The 22,011-nt window shown below is 30.1% G+C and overlaps 3 protein-coding genes across 3 annotated transcripts; all 3 read right to left on the bottom strand.

Annotated features, from left to right (window-relative positions):
* Nucleotides 1–772: 772 nt before the first annotated feature.
* Nucleotides 773–8,621, bottom strand: TRIADDRAFT_31159 (uncharacterized protein; the record flags this gene model as incomplete). Its single annotated transcript, XM_002116481.1, has 19 exons — nt 773–879; nt 1,016–1,119; nt 1,253–1,328; nt 2,206–2,268; nt 2,346–2,391; nt 2,591–2,706; nt 2,786–2,857; nt 3,110–3,227; nt 3,398–3,450; nt 3,589–3,678; nt 4,324–4,382; nt 4,561–4,608; nt 4,784–4,850; nt 5,593–5,659; nt 5,796–5,853; nt 6,359–6,516; nt 6,647–6,762; nt 6,959–7,021; nt 8,549–8,621. Coding segments are annotated over 19 exons (1,554 nt in total), but the record flags the coding sequence as incomplete, so codon positions are not given.
* A 2,322-nt stretch (nt 8,622–10,943) lies between these two features.
* TRIADDRAFT_64284 (expressed hypothetical protein) lies at nt 10,944–13,722 on the bottom strand (the record flags this gene model as incomplete). The annotated part of the gene is made up of 9 exons (XM_002116480.1): nt 10,944–11,310; nt 11,498–11,594; nt 11,704–11,776; nt 11,993–12,096; nt 12,740–12,815; nt 12,935–12,997; nt 13,171–13,216; nt 13,387–13,502; nt 13,617–13,722. The coding sequence occupies 9 exons, from the start codon at nt 13,720–13,722 to the stop codon at nt 11,236–11,238; spliced, it is 756 nt and encodes a 251-aa protein (XP_002116516.1). The 3' UTR covers nt 10,944–11,235.
* Nucleotides 13,723–15,379: 1,657 nt separating this feature from the next.
* TRIADDRAFT_60515 (uncharacterized protein) lies at nt 15,380–20,908 on the bottom strand (the record flags this gene model as incomplete). The annotated part of the gene is made up of 12 exons (XM_002116479.1): nt 15,380–15,450; nt 15,786–15,872; nt 16,451–16,509; nt 17,014–17,061; nt 17,236–17,302; nt 17,441–17,507; nt 17,647–17,704; nt 17,846–18,003; nt 18,215–18,330; nt 19,362–19,424; nt 20,537–20,608; nt 20,788–20,908. The coding sequence occupies 12 exons, from the start codon at nt 20,906–20,908 to the stop codon at nt 15,380–15,382; spliced, it is 987 nt and encodes a 328-aa protein (XP_002116515.1).
* Between the last annotated feature and the right edge of the window lie 1,103 nt (nt 20,909–22,011).

The following is a 22,011-nucleotide window of genomic DNA, read 5'->3' as shown; positions in this document are numbered from 1 at the left end:
AACAGGTATAGTTGCATCGTAGCTAGAGTTTCTGAGTATTTGGAAAATCCAGCCGTTTTACTAGCCTTCTAAACGAATATACCGAAATTATGTAGTGGTATGATTTATATAAAGTCAATTCTTTAAATAAAAAATCGTAATGTATACGATCTGCATTCGTTGCTGTTTGCATAACAGGCTACTTTTTAGTAATCATTGATTCAATTTTCTGAATAGTTGGCTTTGAACAAGTAATTGGCATTTTCTTGAAGGACATGGCAAACTATCCAAAGAATAAAGTGGTTAGGCAATAACTTTGATTAAAAATGATCACTTTGAACTTAGCTGATACTATTTTAAAGCTACTATTAATGTTTAGATTTTAATGTCATATTAAATTATCATATTTACAATAGACTGTACTTTCTAAGTATCTTAATTCGTTATATATGCCCTCGCACTGAACGAAAATTGAACTGCTTTTTGTTTATCTTAGTCTTGGTACCTTGGTATTATATAGGTTTCTACATGATTGTTTAAGTAGAAACTATAGCGTATTTTACTATCAAAAGTTTGATGAACAGTCATTCTAAATTACTTACCGCAAAACAATTTCCTGCATAATAGTTGTCTAAATCCAACTTGAAAATTTTTTCAAGAAATAGTTTTAAATAGTGACCGTGATGAGAATAGACAGACCTAAGTTGAAAGTCCATAGTCAGACAAGTTTTCAAACCTTCTATTTAAGCTTAGTGATATCATCTCCCTTCTAAAAATTAATTTTAGATATCTTTTAAATTATATAGTAAATTAAACGTTCATACCAATCAGTTAAAAAATCTTCAAGGACGTGATGGATTCTATCAGGTACGGGCATTTCATTTTTTTCCAACAATTTTTCTAAAAATTACATCATTAGGTAAATGTATATAAATGTCTTGAGCATGGCACTCTTCCATATCAAATTTAAAGTCAATATACTAAATAATTAAGCCGTAGAGAAATCTTCTATTACGGTTTTATTCCGTGTTATTACTTAGCGTAGATTTTCGATAGTAACGAAGAACTGGATGGATATTTTTGCTATGGTGAGCAGTCTCAGCTGTATGTCTATAATTTTCCGTGCTTAACGTATCGGTGCTATATGAAATCATAACGAGTACAAAAGCTAAAAATTGATATCTATTTGTTTATTATTTAAGGCAACTTTGTGAAATCGCTTCCCTATTAGTAGTATCTTCCTATCGAATTAATATTTTATTCGTTCACTTACTGGCGTTCGGAAAAATTCTTTCCATATTCAAAGGTTAATGTAATAAAGCCATTGGATATCATTCTACCGGTTAATTCTACAGAAGAAAAGTTTATGCAGCTCGCTTTCAAGCTTTTCATATCAGATTTAATAGTGAATTTGAGTAAATATTGTCTTTATACTAAATTACTTTTGAATTCTAATGTAGTAAAGTTCTTTTACATTGTTAAGTATTACGACATATCTTTGACACCACTTATTAGCAGGCATCCGATTAGCGATATCCGAGTGTTACAGTGTTAAATACTGTATTACAGTAGAAATAACTATGTTAGGATAATTCTGTTAGACTATCCTTATTTAGTTAACTTCTAATTTGGATATACTGTGTTTTAATATAGCACTGTCTTTTATGACAGTGACGCTTATACACATACTGAAATTAATAGTTATAATAGGGAATGCAAATCATCTACTTACAATTCCAATCATTGTGATTGTAATTTACTTATGGTAGACTGTAAATTATCATGGAAATGTTCCGTGATAGGACATATAGTAATCTGGCTATTCTGTATTAGTCATTACATGTCTATGTTGGTAAATACTGTTGTCTGCATTAAGGGAGCAGTAGCTAAACTTAATATCTAATTCAGTAAATGATTCTAATGTTAATTGTATTAACTATGACTCATGAACTATTGAGGAATAGTATATAAATGCAGTATATCGTGAAATAAAGAGAATTTCTCCAACTTAGTGTTTAACGTAAAATACGAGGCGTTTAAGTCTTTGTGTAGTCTGCTAGTAGAGCAAAAGTGTTTGTGATAGTGCAGATATCGTTCCTTGATACGTGGTTCAAGGAATTGACTTATTGATCGTATATTGCGTTATCTTGTTGCAAAGCTGTTTTGTGACACCAAGCCATACAATATAATTTTAATTATTGATTAAAGGACATCATCCTTTCCTACCCTGTAGATCTGGTAGAACTGCCACAGGTACTTCTGTAAGATATCGAGGAAGATTTTTTGCGTCTAAGAAGACATTAAATTAGATTAGGGTGCTTGATTTCAGATAATCGCTTGTCAAGACTAAATTTTAATATCTTTACCTATTAATATAACATCAGCCAATGTGCTAAACATCTGGTATAAGCCCTAATAGTGATATTAAGTAAAGAATTGAGTCTAATTTACTTAGTAGTTTAGACTAATGCACTTATAAGAACTCTTAGGCTGGAAAATCAAATAAAAAAATTTAACGGTGTTCAGATATCTAACAATTACTAGGAAAACCTCAACGAAATAGCGCTCGAAATTTAATCTATGATAACTTTACATAATGGATCAATCTTACCGAAGCCTGGTTTATACGTGTTATTAGTTCATCATATAGAGTTGATGGCGTTAGCAATTTAGCAGGCCAAGGAACTTTGTGATACCGCCACTCTAACAGGTGGTGCAATGCTCTAGCTAAATAAATTGATTTGGCAGCAGTCAGGCTTTGACTCTAAACTCAAATATTTTTTATAATTGCTTGATTTTGTAACACCTGTATATCTGAATCCTTGAATGCAACAGCCACCGGAAATGCGATAGTCTAGGGAATGTGCTAACGCACCAGCTGATAAGAAATTGAAAATAACAAAATTAGCAACACCGAGTTTACTATTTAGCCAACAAATATTTTCACGGCGCAATAAGTTATTCGTTCTATATGTGTATTTCAGAAATTGAAATAAACCTGGCCCATTTGGTAAATGGGAGTAGTTATTATTTATAATATTGATATCAAGTCAAATAATGTCATTGTGATAGTGAGAACTAAAAATAGATTTTTAAAGCAGTGTATAAAATAATTCTGAGATATAAATACCAAAAAACATGTTAGGAGTTGATGTCGATTCATAACTTTCTGTAATTTCAGGGTACTTCCATAATTTTCCTCTTCCAGATAGTGGTCTTGAGTTTTCACTAAATATTGACTTGTCATACTTAATAAGATCAAATTCGCAATGAATACTAGTTTAGTACCTAGTAGTCTATAGCATTTTACTAGATTATGTTTGTAATCGATATTACTCCATATATTAACGTTTCATATGAATGATACTACGTAAAACATATATAATACATTGTACATTTTAAAACATTAATTACTTACTCGAAATCCTAAACATCTTATTATACGATCGTATCTAAGATCACTTTTGGATTCTAAGATTTTATTTAATAAATTCATCCAAAGATAGAAATATATATTTTATCAATAACAAGAGTAAAGATATGCAACACCTCAATATTAAATCAGTATAGCCATTATCTGCAGGCAAAAGCAAATGAATGGTAAATAACCTGTTAAATTGCCGGAGTTATCATCCTTAAAACAAAGATGGAGTTTGTTGTCCTCGCGTTTAACAAAACCAATGGCACTAATACGTTCTTCTGCAATTATTATTAAGTTGCACATGAATATTCAAGCAAATCAACTAAACTATGTCTGCAGTACATACAGTACAATAAATTTTGGTCCGAAATCATACCAAAACTATAGACCCTACAATAGAGTATGTTTTATTAATGGGCCACTTATAATGCCTTCGATTAACCAAATTAATTTTATAAATGGCTTTTTGCCTCATTTAATTACCAAAGTTATGCAGTCTGTAGCAAATTAATTTAAATATAGTTTATTACAATTAGCCAGTAAATTATTTACGTACTGGTATTTGTTGGACTGCATTGAGTAACAAAAACCTTATCATGGTCAAGCTAATGTAATATGTGGTTTCTAAATGGAATTATCTCCTTGGAAGACTAATCTTGTTGCTGAACTACTCTGTATTATCGTTGTCATTATCTCATAATCAAACGGTGCTATCGCATAGTATTTTTTAGATGAAATTATTTAACATTTTAACATATGGTGTATATTAACGGATCGAAAGACTGATCATTGTTTTAACATATGTAGACCATTTTAACCGACAAAATATTCAACCCTAAATCAGCTCTTAGCTAATGTCTATTTACCAATAGAATTCTGCACAATCATACGCATGTCCTTACTTTCATATCTTATTTACGTACCTAAAAGCCCATCCAATGTTTTTAGTTGGTATGAATCAAGGATCTTGCTGTTAATACCCCTAAGTTAAGTAAATTTTATAGTCAAATTTGTAGTAAAAGTCACAAAATTGCCATTACACGATACTACTACGTCTCATCGAAATCTATTACTTTCATTACGATAGTGATTTAAATTAAACTAAGTACAGAATAAGATTAAACATGCATAATATCGAAATAAAGCACTTTAAAATTTACCTAACATCGCCTATATAATGGGTGGAGGTTGCTAATCGAACATTACTCCTACAAAAAATTCATGTCAATACACAACATATGATATGTGATAAAGATATTTTGAATTATGGAAGAACAATTTATAATAAGATAAATTAAAAATGAAGAAATGGTACTAAAGGGGTGAATAGGAAATGCTTTTAATTTATTTTATTACTGTACTTATAATTAATCACACAATTACCCTCCCAAAACATGAAGGAAATTTGAAACAGAGGACAAACTTTGAGCAGTTTCAAAGCCAGAGTTGCCTATAATAACATACAAATGGTAAGAAAGTTAAATTAGCTAATATTTAGCTTAAATTACATTTGAAATACAAGCTATGTGTAAATGTTAAATACAAGTAAAGATTGAATGTATGATTTGTAGATTTATTTTATTGATGCTTCCTTATCGATTATATGAAGATTAAAACATATTTTAACTCAACTTTAATAAAAGATTTTGACTTCGTGTCTAAAATAATTATAAACTTTTACAATAAGGAGGAAGGCATTCTGATTTATATCAATTATAGAACGCAATAATAGCTAGTAAGTACTGTATATTTAATTTACCGAAACTCGCTGAAAATGTCATTCACTTTTGTGATATTTACTGGATACATCATTTAATGTTTTCAGCTATCACGCTGCCATGTTTATAGTAAAATGCTGTTCGCTTTATAAGATTCGTATAACTTAATTAATAGGCATATTTACTTGAAGCCATATTAAAATTGAACTATTTCAATATATTATAGTGAACTAATCCGTTTAGGATTGACACCGTACTCGATTTATTGAATCATTATTTATAAATTTCAAACAGTTAGCAAAAATTTAAATTATATCAGCAAATTGCGATGATATATGGTTATATTAGCTTGGTTATATTGGACAATAATAAATGTATACATATTTAGGATAGATAATATTAATTATTGCATGGCAGTCATATTTTAGGACATTAATAAAACTGCCATACTATTTAAGTCCATAGATGACATACCTTGGCCAAGAATTAAAATGTTTTGACCAATAAACTCGGAGGCATTTGTCGAAATTGATTCATAACCCTATAAAAAGGAATTATTTAGAACAAATATAATCATCTCAAGTGAGCTTATAATGGCAAACTTGTCCATAAATTTGCCTTTTGCTATCATATTGATAATTTCAGTTTCATGCTAAAGCTGAAATACGTATGCTAACATCGATGTATTCCATTCCAGGTACATATTTCGGTATATATGGTGTTGCCAATCCAGTACTAGAGATACAAGGACAAAACAGATTGTATAAAAATAATTAACCGTACATTTGCTTACAGTTGTTGATAATATTTAAACGAATTTAACCGAGTTAATCTATGAGAAGGTACGTAGATTATTATTGTAGTTATGGATCAAGAAATGACGCTCAATTCCGATATACTAAAGTATCATGAAAATAAGCAACATTTAATCTGATTTCATTTATATATTACGTTAAATTAGACGAAAATTGTTTTTACGATTAATTTGTGGTCGTATTTGAAATCAACAGGAATATTATATAGTAAGTAAGCAACTTCCAGATTTATATCGCACATGTATTGGCGAACTTTACCAACATTCTATATTTAATTGTATCTCTTTAATAAATTACGATAGATCTGCCCTAACTGTCTCCAATAACTGATTTTATGCGGCGATAACGACCATTGATAATTATTGTAATTAGCTAATTTAAATTAGTTATGTACACAAAGAGTGACCATTTCAATCCTAGTTTACCTGATAATGAGTCTATCGCATACATAACATTCCATATTTTGATCAACTAGTTTAAAAATAATAGACTTCTTGGAGTGAACTCGAGTTATTCTAGTGATGTTTTTATTATATCTTATCATTAGCTTCAGCTCGTTAGCGTAGTCATTTAAATATTTGACCTGTAATAAAAAATTAAAGAAGAAGAGAAAAATTTTGGAATGCAAATAATATCGTTGATAAATCTGAGGAGCAGCTCTCATCGCTGATGATAAGCTATACTCTATAATACGCTAAACATTTTCAACATACCAAGTCGTCGGCATGTGGATAAATGTCATCGGAATAACGGGTCATGGTTAAATTACTCTTATGGCTTAAAAGTGTATTCCAATCATGTCTTAAATTAAATTCAGCATTTTTTGCTCCTAAATGGTTATTATTACTTATTAGTAATACTCAGTAGATTAATATAGGTGAATTACATAACAGACACTATGGAGAGAAAAATAAAGCATTCTAAATTAACTTCATATTTGTCAAATCATGTAATGCGAATACATTGGACGAAAGCGAGGTAGTATTATTTGGCTGCTATAATTATATTAAGATAATGATCGTTACCTGTATGTTTTTTATTAATGGAAAGTAGACGTCGGTGCCTTGGATAGTGAGTAAAAAAGGATCCTGTAAATATATAGTTTAATTTAAAATGTGTAATTTTACACGAAATCTTACGAAATAATACTGCATCTAACTATACTGTAAAATCCTTAGATTTCTGCCAATAATTGGCTACCAGGGTAGAAATATGGAACGTTAAATGTTAAAATTGAAAGGAGCAAGATTGATAATACTACAGATATTTTTTGCCCTATAACGATCTTTAGTAACCGTACAAGTTTATTAGATCATTCCTAACATTAAATAACGTTTTAAACGATTAGATTTTCGCAGTTATGGAATATAAGCCTTAATTTTACCTAAAATTGCTAAACTAAATCTACAGATTTGATTACGAGTTAAGCAAATGTTCAACTACCGGTACCAGTTAAGTAATATACCGCTAAGTCAACGTGATTAGGCGCTTTAATCGAGGCCAATTGCCGGTAGTCGAAATAGTTTTGATATACCGTCAGACATTTGCAAGATAGTATTGCCTCTTACGCTAAAAGGTCGATCCGGGAGCATTTATCAGATGGTGTTATTAGTGCTATGGAAAAGTAGATATAACTATCTTCTTTTCAATGTTAAAATTATTAGCTACAAGTTGTACAAGACTTTAGATAATTACAGTTGATATAAGCTAGTCTAGTTGGACTATATGTAAGAGCGTACATATTTATTCGTTGATGATAGTTGTTCCGGTTGATAATACAATATAAGGTACAGTAACAGTTTGCTGTGCGATTTAGATTACTGAACCACAGACATTAATAGAAACTAAATCTTTCTATTGATATCCTTATCTTTAATGTACAGATTTTAGTACTAAAATTATCAAGTGTCTAGCCGGTGTACTTACGAAGAGGATAAGTGAGTAGATCGATCGATATTAACTCTAATGCAGTAAAATCCTAAGTTTCATTCAACACTGCTGTTCTTGATTAACTTAGCTAGAGATAAAGATTAACGTAAACTTAAACTAACCTACTATGGTTGATTAGATATCAACCCTGTATAAGAAATGCTGTAAAATCCTATATTTCATCAAATACTGTTGCGCTTGATCATTTTAACGAGAGATAAAAGACTAACGTGAACTTTAATTAAACCTCCTACAGTTGCTTACATGTCAACCCTTTATCGGGAATGTAGTAAAATCCAAAGTTTTATCAAGCACTGATGTTATCACTGAATTTAACCAGAGATGAAAGATTAACGTAAATTTAGATTAAATGTACTATACTTAATCAGATATTAGACCCTGTTCTTTTCTTCGATCAAGGGTATTAGTAAAGTAATCATCCACAGCTTGTGTGCATGATCTGGAAACTTTAGATAAAAACTTAAAACGTAATGCTCAGAAAGCGTTTTAACATTGGAATTGAGTTTCTATGCATGAAATAAGGTTTTGCTTCAAATTCAATCGTTCATAATTATAAATAGATTTAATCCATTGACTACCTAACTTAACTCTAAAAGTTTTGGTAACTACTAAAATTGCCCAGTTACTTATTTATTATTAACTCTATGTTTGAATTACTTGGCTACCTGAAATATTATTCCGTTCGAATACAACGTAGTCTCGGCCTGCACGTTGAAAGTAATAAGCCATCTGTAACCCTACAAGTACATTAAATAATCAATAGAGGACTTTTAAAAGGAGTAGATGCAGGAGATTACTTTCTTGACAGAAAGATTAGAAATACTTCGACAGATAAGCTGGTCTCTAATTAAAGCTTGATAAAGGCAAGCATCTTGAAATTTCTATTGGCTTTGACTTAACCTAAAATGATGTATATAAAATCTAATGATGCCCTTTACCTCCTAGTCCTGCGCCTATAATGCAGTACTGATAATGAATACATTTAGCATGGATTCCGATGGCAGAAAGTAATAAAACAAGGAAATAAAATAGCCTATTCCTCTCTATAAACATGATGGATTGAATCCACTTCTTCACTCTAAAAGAGATTCTTTTTAACAACTTGAAAGTTCAATGGTAACTCAGCTACAAGCTATACGCCTTATATGGAAGCTTTATTTTCAATACAAGAAATTGTGGCTATAGAATTTTATAAATTAATCGATAGCATTGTTGATTGACATCTTTAGAATGATTGATAACTTAAAAATTGAATTTGGATTCTGCTGCAAGCTATACAATTATTATGTAGGCTTTAATTTTTCAATAGAATAGATCGTAGCAATAGAATTTAATAAATTAATAAACAGCATTGTTGGCGTCTCTTGAATAATTCACATTAACGCGTTATAGTAATCTTTATTTCATCGTAGTTTGCATAACAAAAACAATAATTTTTGGGCCATAATGCAAATAATTTAAAATTGTATTGATTGAGGCATTTATCATATTGCAGTGTCTATTTCGATAGTAGATGATTTTCTAATAGATAAAATAGAAAGTATGCTAGGTTTAATCGATGTATTTAATATTGCTCTTGCATATTCCTAAAATTCGAAATGATTTAAATCACGAGCCATACACGAAAGCTACAGTCATGAAGCTATAACATGGACTATATTGAAATTAATTCAAGCTTCTTTTCTGATGACATGCATTGTTCACGTTCGTAATCCTTCCTGTACAGTAACTTTCTAATTCCGTTCTATCTACAATGAATAGCTTAATACTGTATATTGACAATAATTTTATAGAAAGCAATATGCTTTGTTGATATCGACGTTTCTGACAACAATATAGTCAATCTTATTTATATACATAACGTCTACAGCGTACAGCGGAGTATTTTATATACTATATAATCTTAAATAGAATAAAGGACTTACTATAAGGTTCCGATATGTTATTATTTACAAGATGCGACTGCATTGGCGATGCTATGCATATATGCGCTAGCTTTTGCCTTATTGAGAACTAATCTAAATATAGCTGAAGAGATTTCTAATGTACTGATCGTATAAGCTGTTTTTCAAGTGTAAAATGCAATTTATATACAAATTTCCTTGCTAAAAGCGAAGGAAAGCTGATCAATTTCTTATGGTTATAACCACGATATATATGCAACAGGTGCTTCCTTAGAACTCTATGATACCATTTATAGCAATGTAGTACCTATTGTGCTTTACGTTATAAAGTACAAGAAGCTATATTGTGAAAATGGTGAATAATTCTTTTTTATGGGTATAATATGCGTAATTATGCATGTAATTAGCTGCTAAAGAGTGCAGTATTACTGTAAGAAGAAGGACAAATTGTTTACAGTACTTGCACTATATTAGTATTGATGCTATGTTTTACTCGCCGCTCCTGTCAGAGGTAGGTTGAGAAATAGCTTATAAATGGATATAGTAATTTGCTTCGCTAGAAGTCAAATTCAAGATATGAGAGGAGTGTTATTATAAAGGAAGATTACTGTAAATCGTAAGATGTTAAGAAGAAAGTGGAAAGTTATCGATAGGCTTGAGGGCATAAGCCTAACACGTTGACTGATTGATTAGTTAAGCATATTGTCGATTTATCTTTGAGTCCGTTAAACTGTTTATATTACTATTGTTACATTTAAGTTTAGACAACATGATAAAATACCACATAAATGACAGCTTTATGCATGATGAGTATGGATCATTTTACTTTCTACTTAATATTAGAATAAGGTAAAATTGCATCGACCGTATAAAAAGCCAATTTTTAGAATTCTTCCATGATATGCTATTAGAATAGCTGGGATAAGGATTATTTTACGTCTCCTATGTGTTTGAGACTATCTTTATAAATGTCCGATGAAGCAAGATTAAAATTATTATACGTGTTTGACCCTCGATATGCAATATTGACTAGTGAATTCCCGAAAGAGTATCAAATTCAGGTGGTGATTAGATTCAACTCTAATTTTCGAAAACCAGTACCTATAGCTAGTAAAATGCAAAAGCAATTGATACCAATCTATTGATGGAACTAAATGCTAATTTTATCACCTAGTTTAGGCTTATACAGATATGTATGGTTACATATTAAGTAGATATCATCAATGGGTATTTCAGCGCTGTTATTTCGAACATTTCGTCCGCTACGAAAGACAATGAATAATTTCTGATACACAACCATTTAGCAAAATAATTAATAAAAATAACTTTATATATTAATTATAAAAGTATTTCGTTAATTAATTAATTAATTATTGAAAGAACAAGATATAGTCATAAGATTTCGGCATCGCTAACAGAGTGTTAACAATCGATGGCTTGTGAAGAAGTTAAGTCTTTAGCTTTGATCTTTCTATAACGGTGCGATCACAACTTGTCGGTAAAGTTTTGAAAGTCATGGATAGCTAATTAGATTATGAAACTTATGGTCAATACATTTATCAAAAAAATTGATTCATACAAAGATTACGAACTTAATACTAGAAGGCTATACTTAATTAAGTTAGAGCTCAATCGAAATAAATGGAATTTGACACAGTAGTACTATTTTCCAATCGCAATTAGATTTAGGTCGGTTAAGATTCAATTTACCTCAAAGCAAGATTTGACATAAAAATGGCGAAGATCGGTTTGAAGAATACTTTGGATAAATAGATTAATGTAATGACCATGATGATTGTAAACGCTCCTATCCGACAGAATTGATTATTTAGTTGGTTGATATGTAGTTTTTACTCTAAATTGAAAATGCTATAAATTCATTTTGTAATCGTGCTTAGAATATATCATTGTCAAACCAGTCTGTCAGAAAATCCTCCAAAACATGGTGTTCCTTGTTTGCTGGTGGTATTGATGCTTCATCTTTCTTAGCTATAGTTGAGTAAAGATAGCTATTAGAATTTTTACTAAAATTATATATGAAAATGCGATAATTACATACTGTATTTCTATTCTATAAGCTATTGTATATAGGTCAAATCTTTAATCCATGTAATCAAACACAAAATGTAATGACATGATTTTATTCGCTATATTTCATAGTTTCATCGATTACTAAGATGATTAAGAAAGACTGTAATTATTTACATTTTATAAAATTTTTATAATATCGAATTATTGGATGAATATTCCCACTTCGATGGGCTGTTTTCGCGGTATGATTATAATTTTCAGGACCCAAAGTATCCTTGCTAAAGTTCAAAGCAAGGTATAATTAGAAAATTTAAATTTAAAATTCTCGAGCAATGTAAATTATTGGTTTAAGTTTAGATTGTATTCCTGGATAATCAATTGAAGTATTTGTTGACTACTCCAATTCATTGCAAAATATTTTACTATCGACTAGAATACCCAATAAAATTTTTATATCGTTATGATCTTGGTTCTGTTTCATAGCATTTAGCCAGTAAAAATGCTGATCGAAAATGTTATTACCCTGCAGTTATATTTAATATTTGCGTGATCATGTTTGTTATAGTAGGATATATTTAAAGTAAGGTATTTGAAAATTTACTACAGTTTGAAATATCGCGAAAACTGAAATTTATGGTAAGAATCTCTTTGGTAAACAAGGAAATAAAACTATCCAAGTAGATGTGTGTTTAAGTCGGGAATCGGAATATTTGATCAGTTTAGATATCGGTGGAAAATGTTAAGATCCTAATTAGTCTTATCATCTATATGATGTTAACTAATGTAAATCTAGAAAATTCCAAACTATAGTATAACTAATATAATACTGTAACTTAAAATATTAGAGAATTTCGAGTATATCACGGTATAGCATTTTCAGATATTAAATTAATGCTTGAAAAATACTGATATTCATTTTACCCTTTCCCGGAAAATTCTTTACCGTATTCAAAAGTAAGAGTAATGAAACCATTCTTTATATCTCTACCAGTTTCGGCTAAAAATTTAAATTTAAATAAAATTAGGGCCTGTATTGATGGTAAAATTTTTTTATTAAATATAGAAATTGGAATTTAGTGAAAAAACGATATCTGTGCAAATGATACTTTTGCTAACTTTTTAGTTCCGGTATAATTCCTACAGGAACCTCCTCTAGATACTGATGCGAGTGATTATGCCCTAAGTGTGGTAACGATTAAAATTGATGAAATTAAATTTTTAGGTCATCATATAAAATTTTATAATTTTGTTAGATATTATACACATCCTATTAGCCTGCTGCCATAGTTTATTTATAGAACTTTAATTACAAAAACAGTTTACAATTATTATACACTAAGGCAGATGTTTACCGATTATAATAATATCGACGAGCTTTCCAAACATTTGATATAATCCCTGAATAAAAATTTCGGACATAAAATGAAAAAAATCTTTCATTATTCTACTAACTTTAACCTCGATTAATCTAAAAACAATTATGTAGTATTAGTTTACTTAAAATGGATATGTCCATTAATATCGCAATGTAAAATAATAAATAACAAGTATAGCCTTTATAGTCTAACCGATGCCTGATTAATGCGAGTTAACAGATGATCTATTAAATTTGCTGAGGTAACTGGTATGGAAGGCCATGGCTGTTTATGATATCTCCATTCCAGAAGACGATGCAAGGCACGCACTAAACGAAAGATTAAAATGTAAATATGTGTCACAAACCAGTTTCGTTACAAAGATAACGTAAAACAAATCTCTAAATTACTATAGTCTCTGGGATTCAGTATCCCTTAACTACCTTGCAAGAGTTTAGACGCCTTTGCTTCTACGTTAAAACAACTATAAAACTCTTCATTTATTCCACTATCTGCCGAGCTTAAATACCCTTCGGCAGCAGCTATCATGTATGAGTCATAACAGTTCACCAAATTTAGCTCATATCATCAATTAATATTAGTTACCTTATGAGAACTCTTACTACAATACAGCATAATTTACTGTAATAAAATAATAACTACAGTAGTTCTTACTGTAGGTCATTGTTACAGTGTTATATACTGTATTACAGTAGAAATAACTATGTTAGGATAATTCTGTTAGCCAGTCCTTATTTAGTTAACTTATAATTTGGATATACTGTGTTTTAATATAGCACTGACTTTTTATGACAGTGACACTTATACACATACTGAAATTAATAGTTATAATAGGGAATGCAAATCATCTGCTTACAGTTCCAATCATTGTGATTGTAATTTACTTATGGTAGACTGTAAATTATCATGGAAATGTTCCGTGATAAGACATATCGTAATCTGACTATTCTGTATTAGTCATTACATGTCTATGTTGGTAAATACTGTTGTCTGCATTAAGGGAGCAGTAGCTAAAATTAATATCTAATTCAGTAAATGATTCCGAGGTTAATTGTATTAACTATGACTCATGAACTATTGAGGAATAGTATATAAATGCAGTATATCGTAAAATAAAGATAATTCTCCAACTTAGTGTTTAACGTAAAATACGAGGCGTTTAAGTCTTTGTGTAGTCTGCTAGTAGAGCAAAAGTGTTTGTGATAGTGCAGATATCGTTCCTTGATACGTGGTTCAAGGAATTGACTTATTGATCGTATATTATGTTATCTTGTAGCAAAGCTGTTTTGTAACAGTCATTAATAGTTATCTCCATATATAAATGTTTAACACTAAATTTAATCATTTATTCTCACGGTAGTCCGTACCGTGACAATATGATATCGGTTTCAGAGTACTTCTAATTACTGCAGTTACTAATTGTTATATTGAACGGAATTTACCTGTATATCGAAAACCCTGAATGCAACATCCACCTGAATGGCGAAAGTCCAAAGAGTGGGTCAGTGCACCAGCTGAAACAAAAGTTGGATTGAGATACAATTGTTGGGTCCGAAGAAGACAAAATAATTTAAAGTAATCAGCTAGGTATTCTAAAACCTTTAAGCTATTTTGATATCATTGCTAATAAATAATTACTAATACGATAATATTATAATAGAGTATAATATAACAGATAAATTTACTTTATGATTATACCAAAAAACATCTTTGGCACTGAAACAGATTCAAAATTCGGTCGAATTTCCGGATATTTATACAAGCGCCCACTACCTGATTTAGGATAAGCATTTACGCTATATATTGAGCGATCATGCTAATTTGAAGGGTTGTAAGTAAATTCGCGGTAAAAAATACTGGTATAATTTACAATTATCATACAAAATTAGACAAATTAAAAACCAACATATACTAATATACGAATATACACATATATTATGGCGAAGGTACGAAATTGGCTATTATGTATTTCGGACTTTAGTCGTATCTCAGATGTTGTAATTGCGCATTTATTTACAGGACGTAGAGTTAATTATATACAAGTGAAACTAGTTACTGTGTTTGCTAATGATAAAATTAATAAAAATCTTCCTAAATTGAAACTGACATAAATTATCTTGATATTGGAAAAGAAGCAATTTTCTATTTGTTATTCCAAATATTGGCAGCAGCTTAATTTATTAATTCATATTTTGAGTAAAACCTGAAATCCTAGGCAGCGGATAACGCGGTCATAGCCACTATTTCTTATGTCATCTAAATAAGAAAAATAGCAAGCAATTAACGAAATTGATAAAACTGCTACTAGCGGACATGAAATTAGCCATTATATCGGATAGTGAGGAATGTCGTTGATCGTAAAGATTAGCGAAACATTTAATCAATTAATTTTCTTAGAAATTAAACATTCCATAAGGAATTCAAAGGTAGCTGTAGCGTGGAATGTCGTTATATAATACGAAGTCAACTAGAATCTGAACTCTTCAATTGATATAAAAACATTTTGATTTGAAATTACAAAATTACGGACTTATTTATCTTCGATAATTTTATTCCTAGATTCCCTCGATTAGTTTTACTCTATCATTTACCCTCGAGATCGCCTTTTGATGTTTTTGGACAATCCTTAATCCTATTGTCTGGAGTTTTAACAAATCCCATCTTTCGAATATCTTGCTCTATACGATAGAATGAATAATTAATATTTACAGGACAATTAATAACCCTAGAGTAACAATTATATAGTATAAATAAACTAGTTGTCTTAGAGCATAAAGTTCTATTCAGTTTTCTAATGGTAGTCAGTAGTCTTAATATCACATTAATCGATTGAGTATTTGGACCATTTTTAAAACATTCTACACATTATAAATTATTAGATCTAAGTAGTATTCTTAAGAATTTTTTATAGCCTCGATGACTAATTATAATTGTAGAAACTTTACTAAGTAATTATAAACTATAACTGAGATTTTTAGTGATTCTTCCCGTAAGCTTCAACAATAGCTATGAAATCCAACAAGACTGATTTTGAAGTTTTTAGAAAGAAATAGAATGTTATGACTAAAAACTTGTAAAGTTTTAAAGGTAAATCTGGTGCGACATAATCTTAATTAATTGAAATCATAAATGCTTTCACAGTAACGAAAAATTTATGAATTATACAGATATTTGGATAGCAATAAAAACTAACTTTGATACAACGATAGTACATTGCTAATGTAAAGACATTCCCATTTTTAAAAAGTTTCCTCACCATTAAGTCCATCTAGCGTTTTCAGTTGATAGGAGTCAATTACTTTAGAATTTACTGCCCTAGATCGCAAGAAATAAATTAAAAGTTGAATCCCTTTTTTGTATTATAACTAGTTGATGTTTGAATTTCTACCACAATCTAAGCAATTGTTAGTACTACTAAATCAAAGGAAGTTCATGACTGATAGCATGATATTATTGTACCAAGACGTATAAAATTTAATAATATAAATCCTTAAATTTATGGACTTGGAGAATTTAGCTTACTGCAAGGGATGATGAGTAAACTAGCAGACTGAAATGAGTTACAAAATGAAATGAAGCGTACCAGAATCGTATACCAGCTAGAAAATTAATGTAAATATTCTATTTTATCTGTGACTCCTAGATCATGTTAGGATTATTTTTATCTGTTAGGAATGCATATAACTAAATTACATTGACAAGAGTTAATTTTTTAGATGTTTATCTTACATTTCTACTCAATTAATATGACTATTGATACATTTCACTAAACTCAATATAAGTTAGGCTACTTCTACTTGGCAATTATCATTATTTTACCTAACATCTCCTATATAGTGGGTTGATGTAGCCAACCTAACTCCACCCCTATAAAAGTATTGGAAGTAATATTTAGGAATGAATAATAATTTATAAGAGCGTAAATTATTGATGTAAAACCTTCAGAATTTTTAGATGAGACGATTAAATACTTTTTTTTTTAAATTATATGCTCATGCTTTGGATGTTATTATAATTTTAATTTAATTGAAAATGGTTTACCTTCCATGCATATGCAGAAAATTGCATGTTGAAGATATTGCTTGAGCTGTTTCGAAGGCCGAATTGCCTATCAATAGATGATCAAGTAGAAATAGCGTATTAGTAGAAAATTAAATTTAAGGATTGTAAATGAAGCTGAAATTAATTCATTATCTAAAAGTATTGATTTTGATTTGGGATAATGCTATCAAACTTTGAGATTTACCTTGGCCAAGGATTAAAACTGATTGACCCTCATAATCAGATGCATTGGTTGATATCGATTCGTATCCCTAACCAGAAATAAAAATGATTAAGGTTTAAGAAGAAGATGCAAATAATAACCGAAATCGAAAGTTCAGCATATTAACTTTAATATTTTCCATTTTATTTCAATCTGATGTTAGTCGTGTGAAATGCTGCTAAAATTACCTCAGTCAAATCTATTCCAGTAATATTTGGTGGAATATACGGCACTGATAGTCCGGTGCTAATAAGATATTAAATACCGTAACGTTAATGCTAAATCTATCATTTCTAGCAAAAGGATTGAAATAGGATTTGTCATTGTATTGTGTGATAACTAATTCTGTTTTGAAAACACTATACAATGCCTTACTGATAATATTACCTGACTATTGCGACATCACATAAGGTTAAGGTATTACGCTGATCCATCATTTTAAATTTAATCTTTTTTTTATAGTGGACCCGAGATATTCTTACGATATTGGTATCATATTGGATATTTAATTTGAATTGATTTGCATAATCATTAAGATAGCGAACCTATTTAAAATTTGGTCAATAAGTTGGTTTAAGTTCATAAAGGCATTTAATTAAATTCATGTAAATCGAACGGCGTATCTTACAATATATGACTTAAATACTTAAATACTAGTTACTAATAACAAAACCGTCAATTTTTTAAATTTGTGTCATAACTTAATTCAAAGCCTTTTCAATTACATTCTTATAATCCACTCATTAGTGTGCTTACCAATTCATCTGCATGTGGATAGTATTTATCAGAGTAATTTGGCATGATTAAGCTGGCATTATCACTTAAGAGACTATTCCAGTCATGTCTCAAATTGAATTCAGCATTCTTAGCGCCTAGATAAATATAAATACGCAGATATACAAGATGAATTAGGATTGAATACAGAATAACTTAAGATCATTTTTACACTTTTGCAGTGATGTACCCCATATTTGATTGTATTGATACCTATAATTGATACGGTTAGACATCTAATTTTGGATATTATCGCGAAGCTAATATTAAGTAGATAGCTAATATTAGCCAATTAATTAAATATATGTTACGACACTACGTTGCCAAATTAATAGAGTTTAGGAAAGTATGTTGCTGACAGTGTTTCAGTGTTATAGACTTTTGTAGATTATAGTACAACGTATCTATTAGTTTTGAGCCTTTTAGATGGGTAGTTCTTAGGCGTTATAGTAGCAGTACCATATTCTTATTCGATCTTTCGATAAATTAGGGTAGTAATCTGTAGAATCAACTCAAAGTTAGTGCTTTACGTTAGACTAGTAAACTTGTCAGGAAGTAGTCGGTGACAATATCGTACATGATTTAGGTGACTTGATGTACCAGGGTACCTAAGTTGCAGTAAACTGCTCGATCTTACGGTGTTGGAAATTAATGAAAAAGTGGTAATATTTTAAATTAATCGATTCGTTTGATAACTTGATTATTTACGTGAAGAGAACGACTTTTTGATTACAAAAGTCTGATTGAAGACAACATTTTATTGCCATTAATAGAATAAACTAAGTGTATTTAAGAAGTCTAGATATGAGTTTGGGCACACTTCTATACCTCTTTTTTAGAGCTTACGCTACTTTAGGTTAGATTCTTGCCATTAATTAATTATTGCTCTACTATTCTCAAATTCTATTCTTTAATGTAATCCTTTTATAAAATTTTATTTTGGCTAGGATAGTTTTATAACTGAATTTGATTTTAGATTACATAGAATAATGTAGGTACTTTTATTACAACGTCATTTAGAGCCATTTCCAGGTTTACAATGGGATAATGGCTTAAATTTAGAATATCGATTCTCTAATAAGACTACTTTTATATCGCAACGATAATATTTTAAGTGGTGATGCTGTACCTGTAAATTTCTTGTTGACGGATAGAAGTTGCCGATGTCGTGGATAATGAGTGAAAAATGACCCTAGTTTTTAATAATAATTTATATTAGCACTTATACCATTTGGAGAAAACAATCATCAAATGTATGAACTTTAAAGTGAAAAATGAATGAGAAAGAAAATGAGCTAGTTTATTTTATTCGCGTAGCATATTATTTAAAAAGCGTTTTATCGAAATATGCTTTGGCTATTAATTCATTGACATAGCTATTAAATCAAGACGGTATGCCACCTGTTGATAGATAGTTTTACTAGTGTGGAAGAGGATTTTTTTCTTTATGAATGAAAGATTATTTTACGATCCGAAAATTTTAATGTTGCCTATACTGGTAGCGATGCAGATCCTTGAAACGTAGCTAAAATATACCTATTATGGATCCTATTTGGTAGTAAAGTAAGAATCGAATGCGTCGAAACTATTGTAATTAATAATTAATGGCAGAGATCGAAACGTGTAGAGTACGCGTATTTAGGGTACCAACTGAATAAACGCAGCAGTTACGAAACACTAAAGAGTACCGTATATCAAATCAGACGTAGATGGAAGAAATAATAGATCAATGTTTGAATGAACTATCGCTAACAAATTGAATTTAGCAAATATTGACTGGGAAAACATGGCTGATAAAAGTATCCAACTGTAAAATTTTTAAGTTCTAAAGTAAAATATGCTAAAAAATCGTAATGGCGAAGATTAGTAGAGCTAATTTCGATTCTAGTTCGGCACTGTAGATGATTTACTAGGTAAAATTTTAGTTTATTCTTGAATTAAGATAGGTAGGGCTTATTAAAAAAATCTTATGCGATACTTCAACTTGAAATAGTATGATAATAAGTTACAAAATTGCTTCGGAACCACCCTGAATTGGAAAATTAAGTTAAAAGCTAGCATGATCCGTCTTTTCTACCGATAATGAGAATAACTAATTGGTTTGTAGAAAGGGTTTAAAATATCTTTGTTGCTATTAAAATTCATATTAAAGAGTTGAGAAAATACGGTAACGATCACAGTGCTATTTCGATCAACGCTAGAAATTCAAACTACTTTCGCTATTTCTTCTGTCTCGTATGATCTATAGGTGCTATATCAAAGTAAAGCGAATCCGATATGGAGTCTGTAATTAGATAGACTGACCTGATATCTTATTTTTTTCAAACACGATATATTTTCGGTTGGCTTTCTTTAGAAAATAGGCCATTTGAAGACCTACAGAATAGTCAATTATTCGTATTACTACATTAAATCTTTCATTAGCTATTTCAGGGAAAATATTAGCCATCAATTTGATAGAAATAACAATTATTCAGCAATTCTAACTTTAAAAATTCTACTAAACAATTTCATTTCCATCTATACTATATGATTTAAAAAGTGAATCATTTTACCTCCTGGACCACTACCAACGATGCAATATTTATAAAGTTTTAATGTTATCTGAGCTTGAATCATCGATAGTAATTCAAGCAATACGAGTATAGATAGCGTTAATAAAATGTTTTTCTTCATGGTTCTGCTTTATTATTAATGCTGTTTGGTCGCGACTACTAACTAAATAATTTCTAGGAAGCAATATTCAAATATTAAATGACGAAGAAGTAGTGCTTGACCGCTAGTTAAGAATGTTCTTCTTGAGAATAATCTTCGTATTGGGAAAAATGGCCTAAACCTAAAGAATCTCTTAGTATAACTATGAAAAATTATAATGACGGCAAACAATTCGGTCCCCAAACTGGTTCTTATCATTGTTATGATAATCGTGCGTTCTTTCATAATATTTATTTATTTGTATAGAAGAATGCTTCACGTCTACTATAAAATCTTTTATTTTACTAGCCTATAAATATGGAATAAAGGATGCCCCTGCATTGTTTTTCTAATATTTCTATAGAATTTACTATAAAAAGCAGTCTCAGGGGCTAGTGCCTCAATCATCATTTCACGGCTGCACTCCCCCTTCTGCCCTAAATGAGCCCTATTTACGCCGCTGATGTAAATTTTAGAATGAAAAATAATTTATTCTAGAATTTAGCAGATTTAATCTGTGATGTACATAGAGAGGGCAGATAAAGCATCGATCAATCTCCATTATACCAGTTACTTTCTACTTCCGATTAAAACTATTCGTCTTATAAGTAGTTTTGAACTACCGAAAGTACTAAAATAATTTACAGCAATTCAAATTAATCTGCTGCAATTCTATTTTGAACTAAATGCGTTTAGTGATATTGCTTCAGAATAATTAAGTATAGAGAAAAATTTAGTCTTAATACTGAAATCCAATCCATTCACAGATGGATTTCTTATAGAATTTAGGTGTTGAATTACAGCTACAATTAGAGTTGCTAAGATTTTACTGGAGCTGTGTAATGTAGATTAGTACTAATGGTTCAACTAGAATGTTTCTGACTTCGGAATAATTGGGCATAGAGGGATACTTCGCTCTTATTACTGAAGTTAAGTCCAGTTGTTATTGAACTTCATATAGGATTTGTGTGTTGAATTGTAGTTAGAGTTAGCGTTGTAAGATTTACAGGAGCTACGTACTGTAAATTAGTACTAACGGTTTAATTGGAATACTTCTTTTATTTCATTCTGAATTTAAGGCTTGA

The sequence above is a fragment of the Trichoplax adhaerens genome, genomic scaffold (genome assembly GCF_000150275.1).
Source record: "Trichoplax adhaerens TRIADscaffold_16 genomic scaffold, whole genome shotgun sequence".
In the NCBI taxonomy this organism is placed as follows: domain Eukaryota; kingdom Metazoa; phylum Placozoa; class Uniplacotomia; order Trichoplacea; family Trichoplacidae; genus Trichoplax; species Trichoplax adhaerens.
Note: the sequence above shows the minus strand (reverse complement) of the source record. Positions and strands in the feature narration are given on the sequence as shown.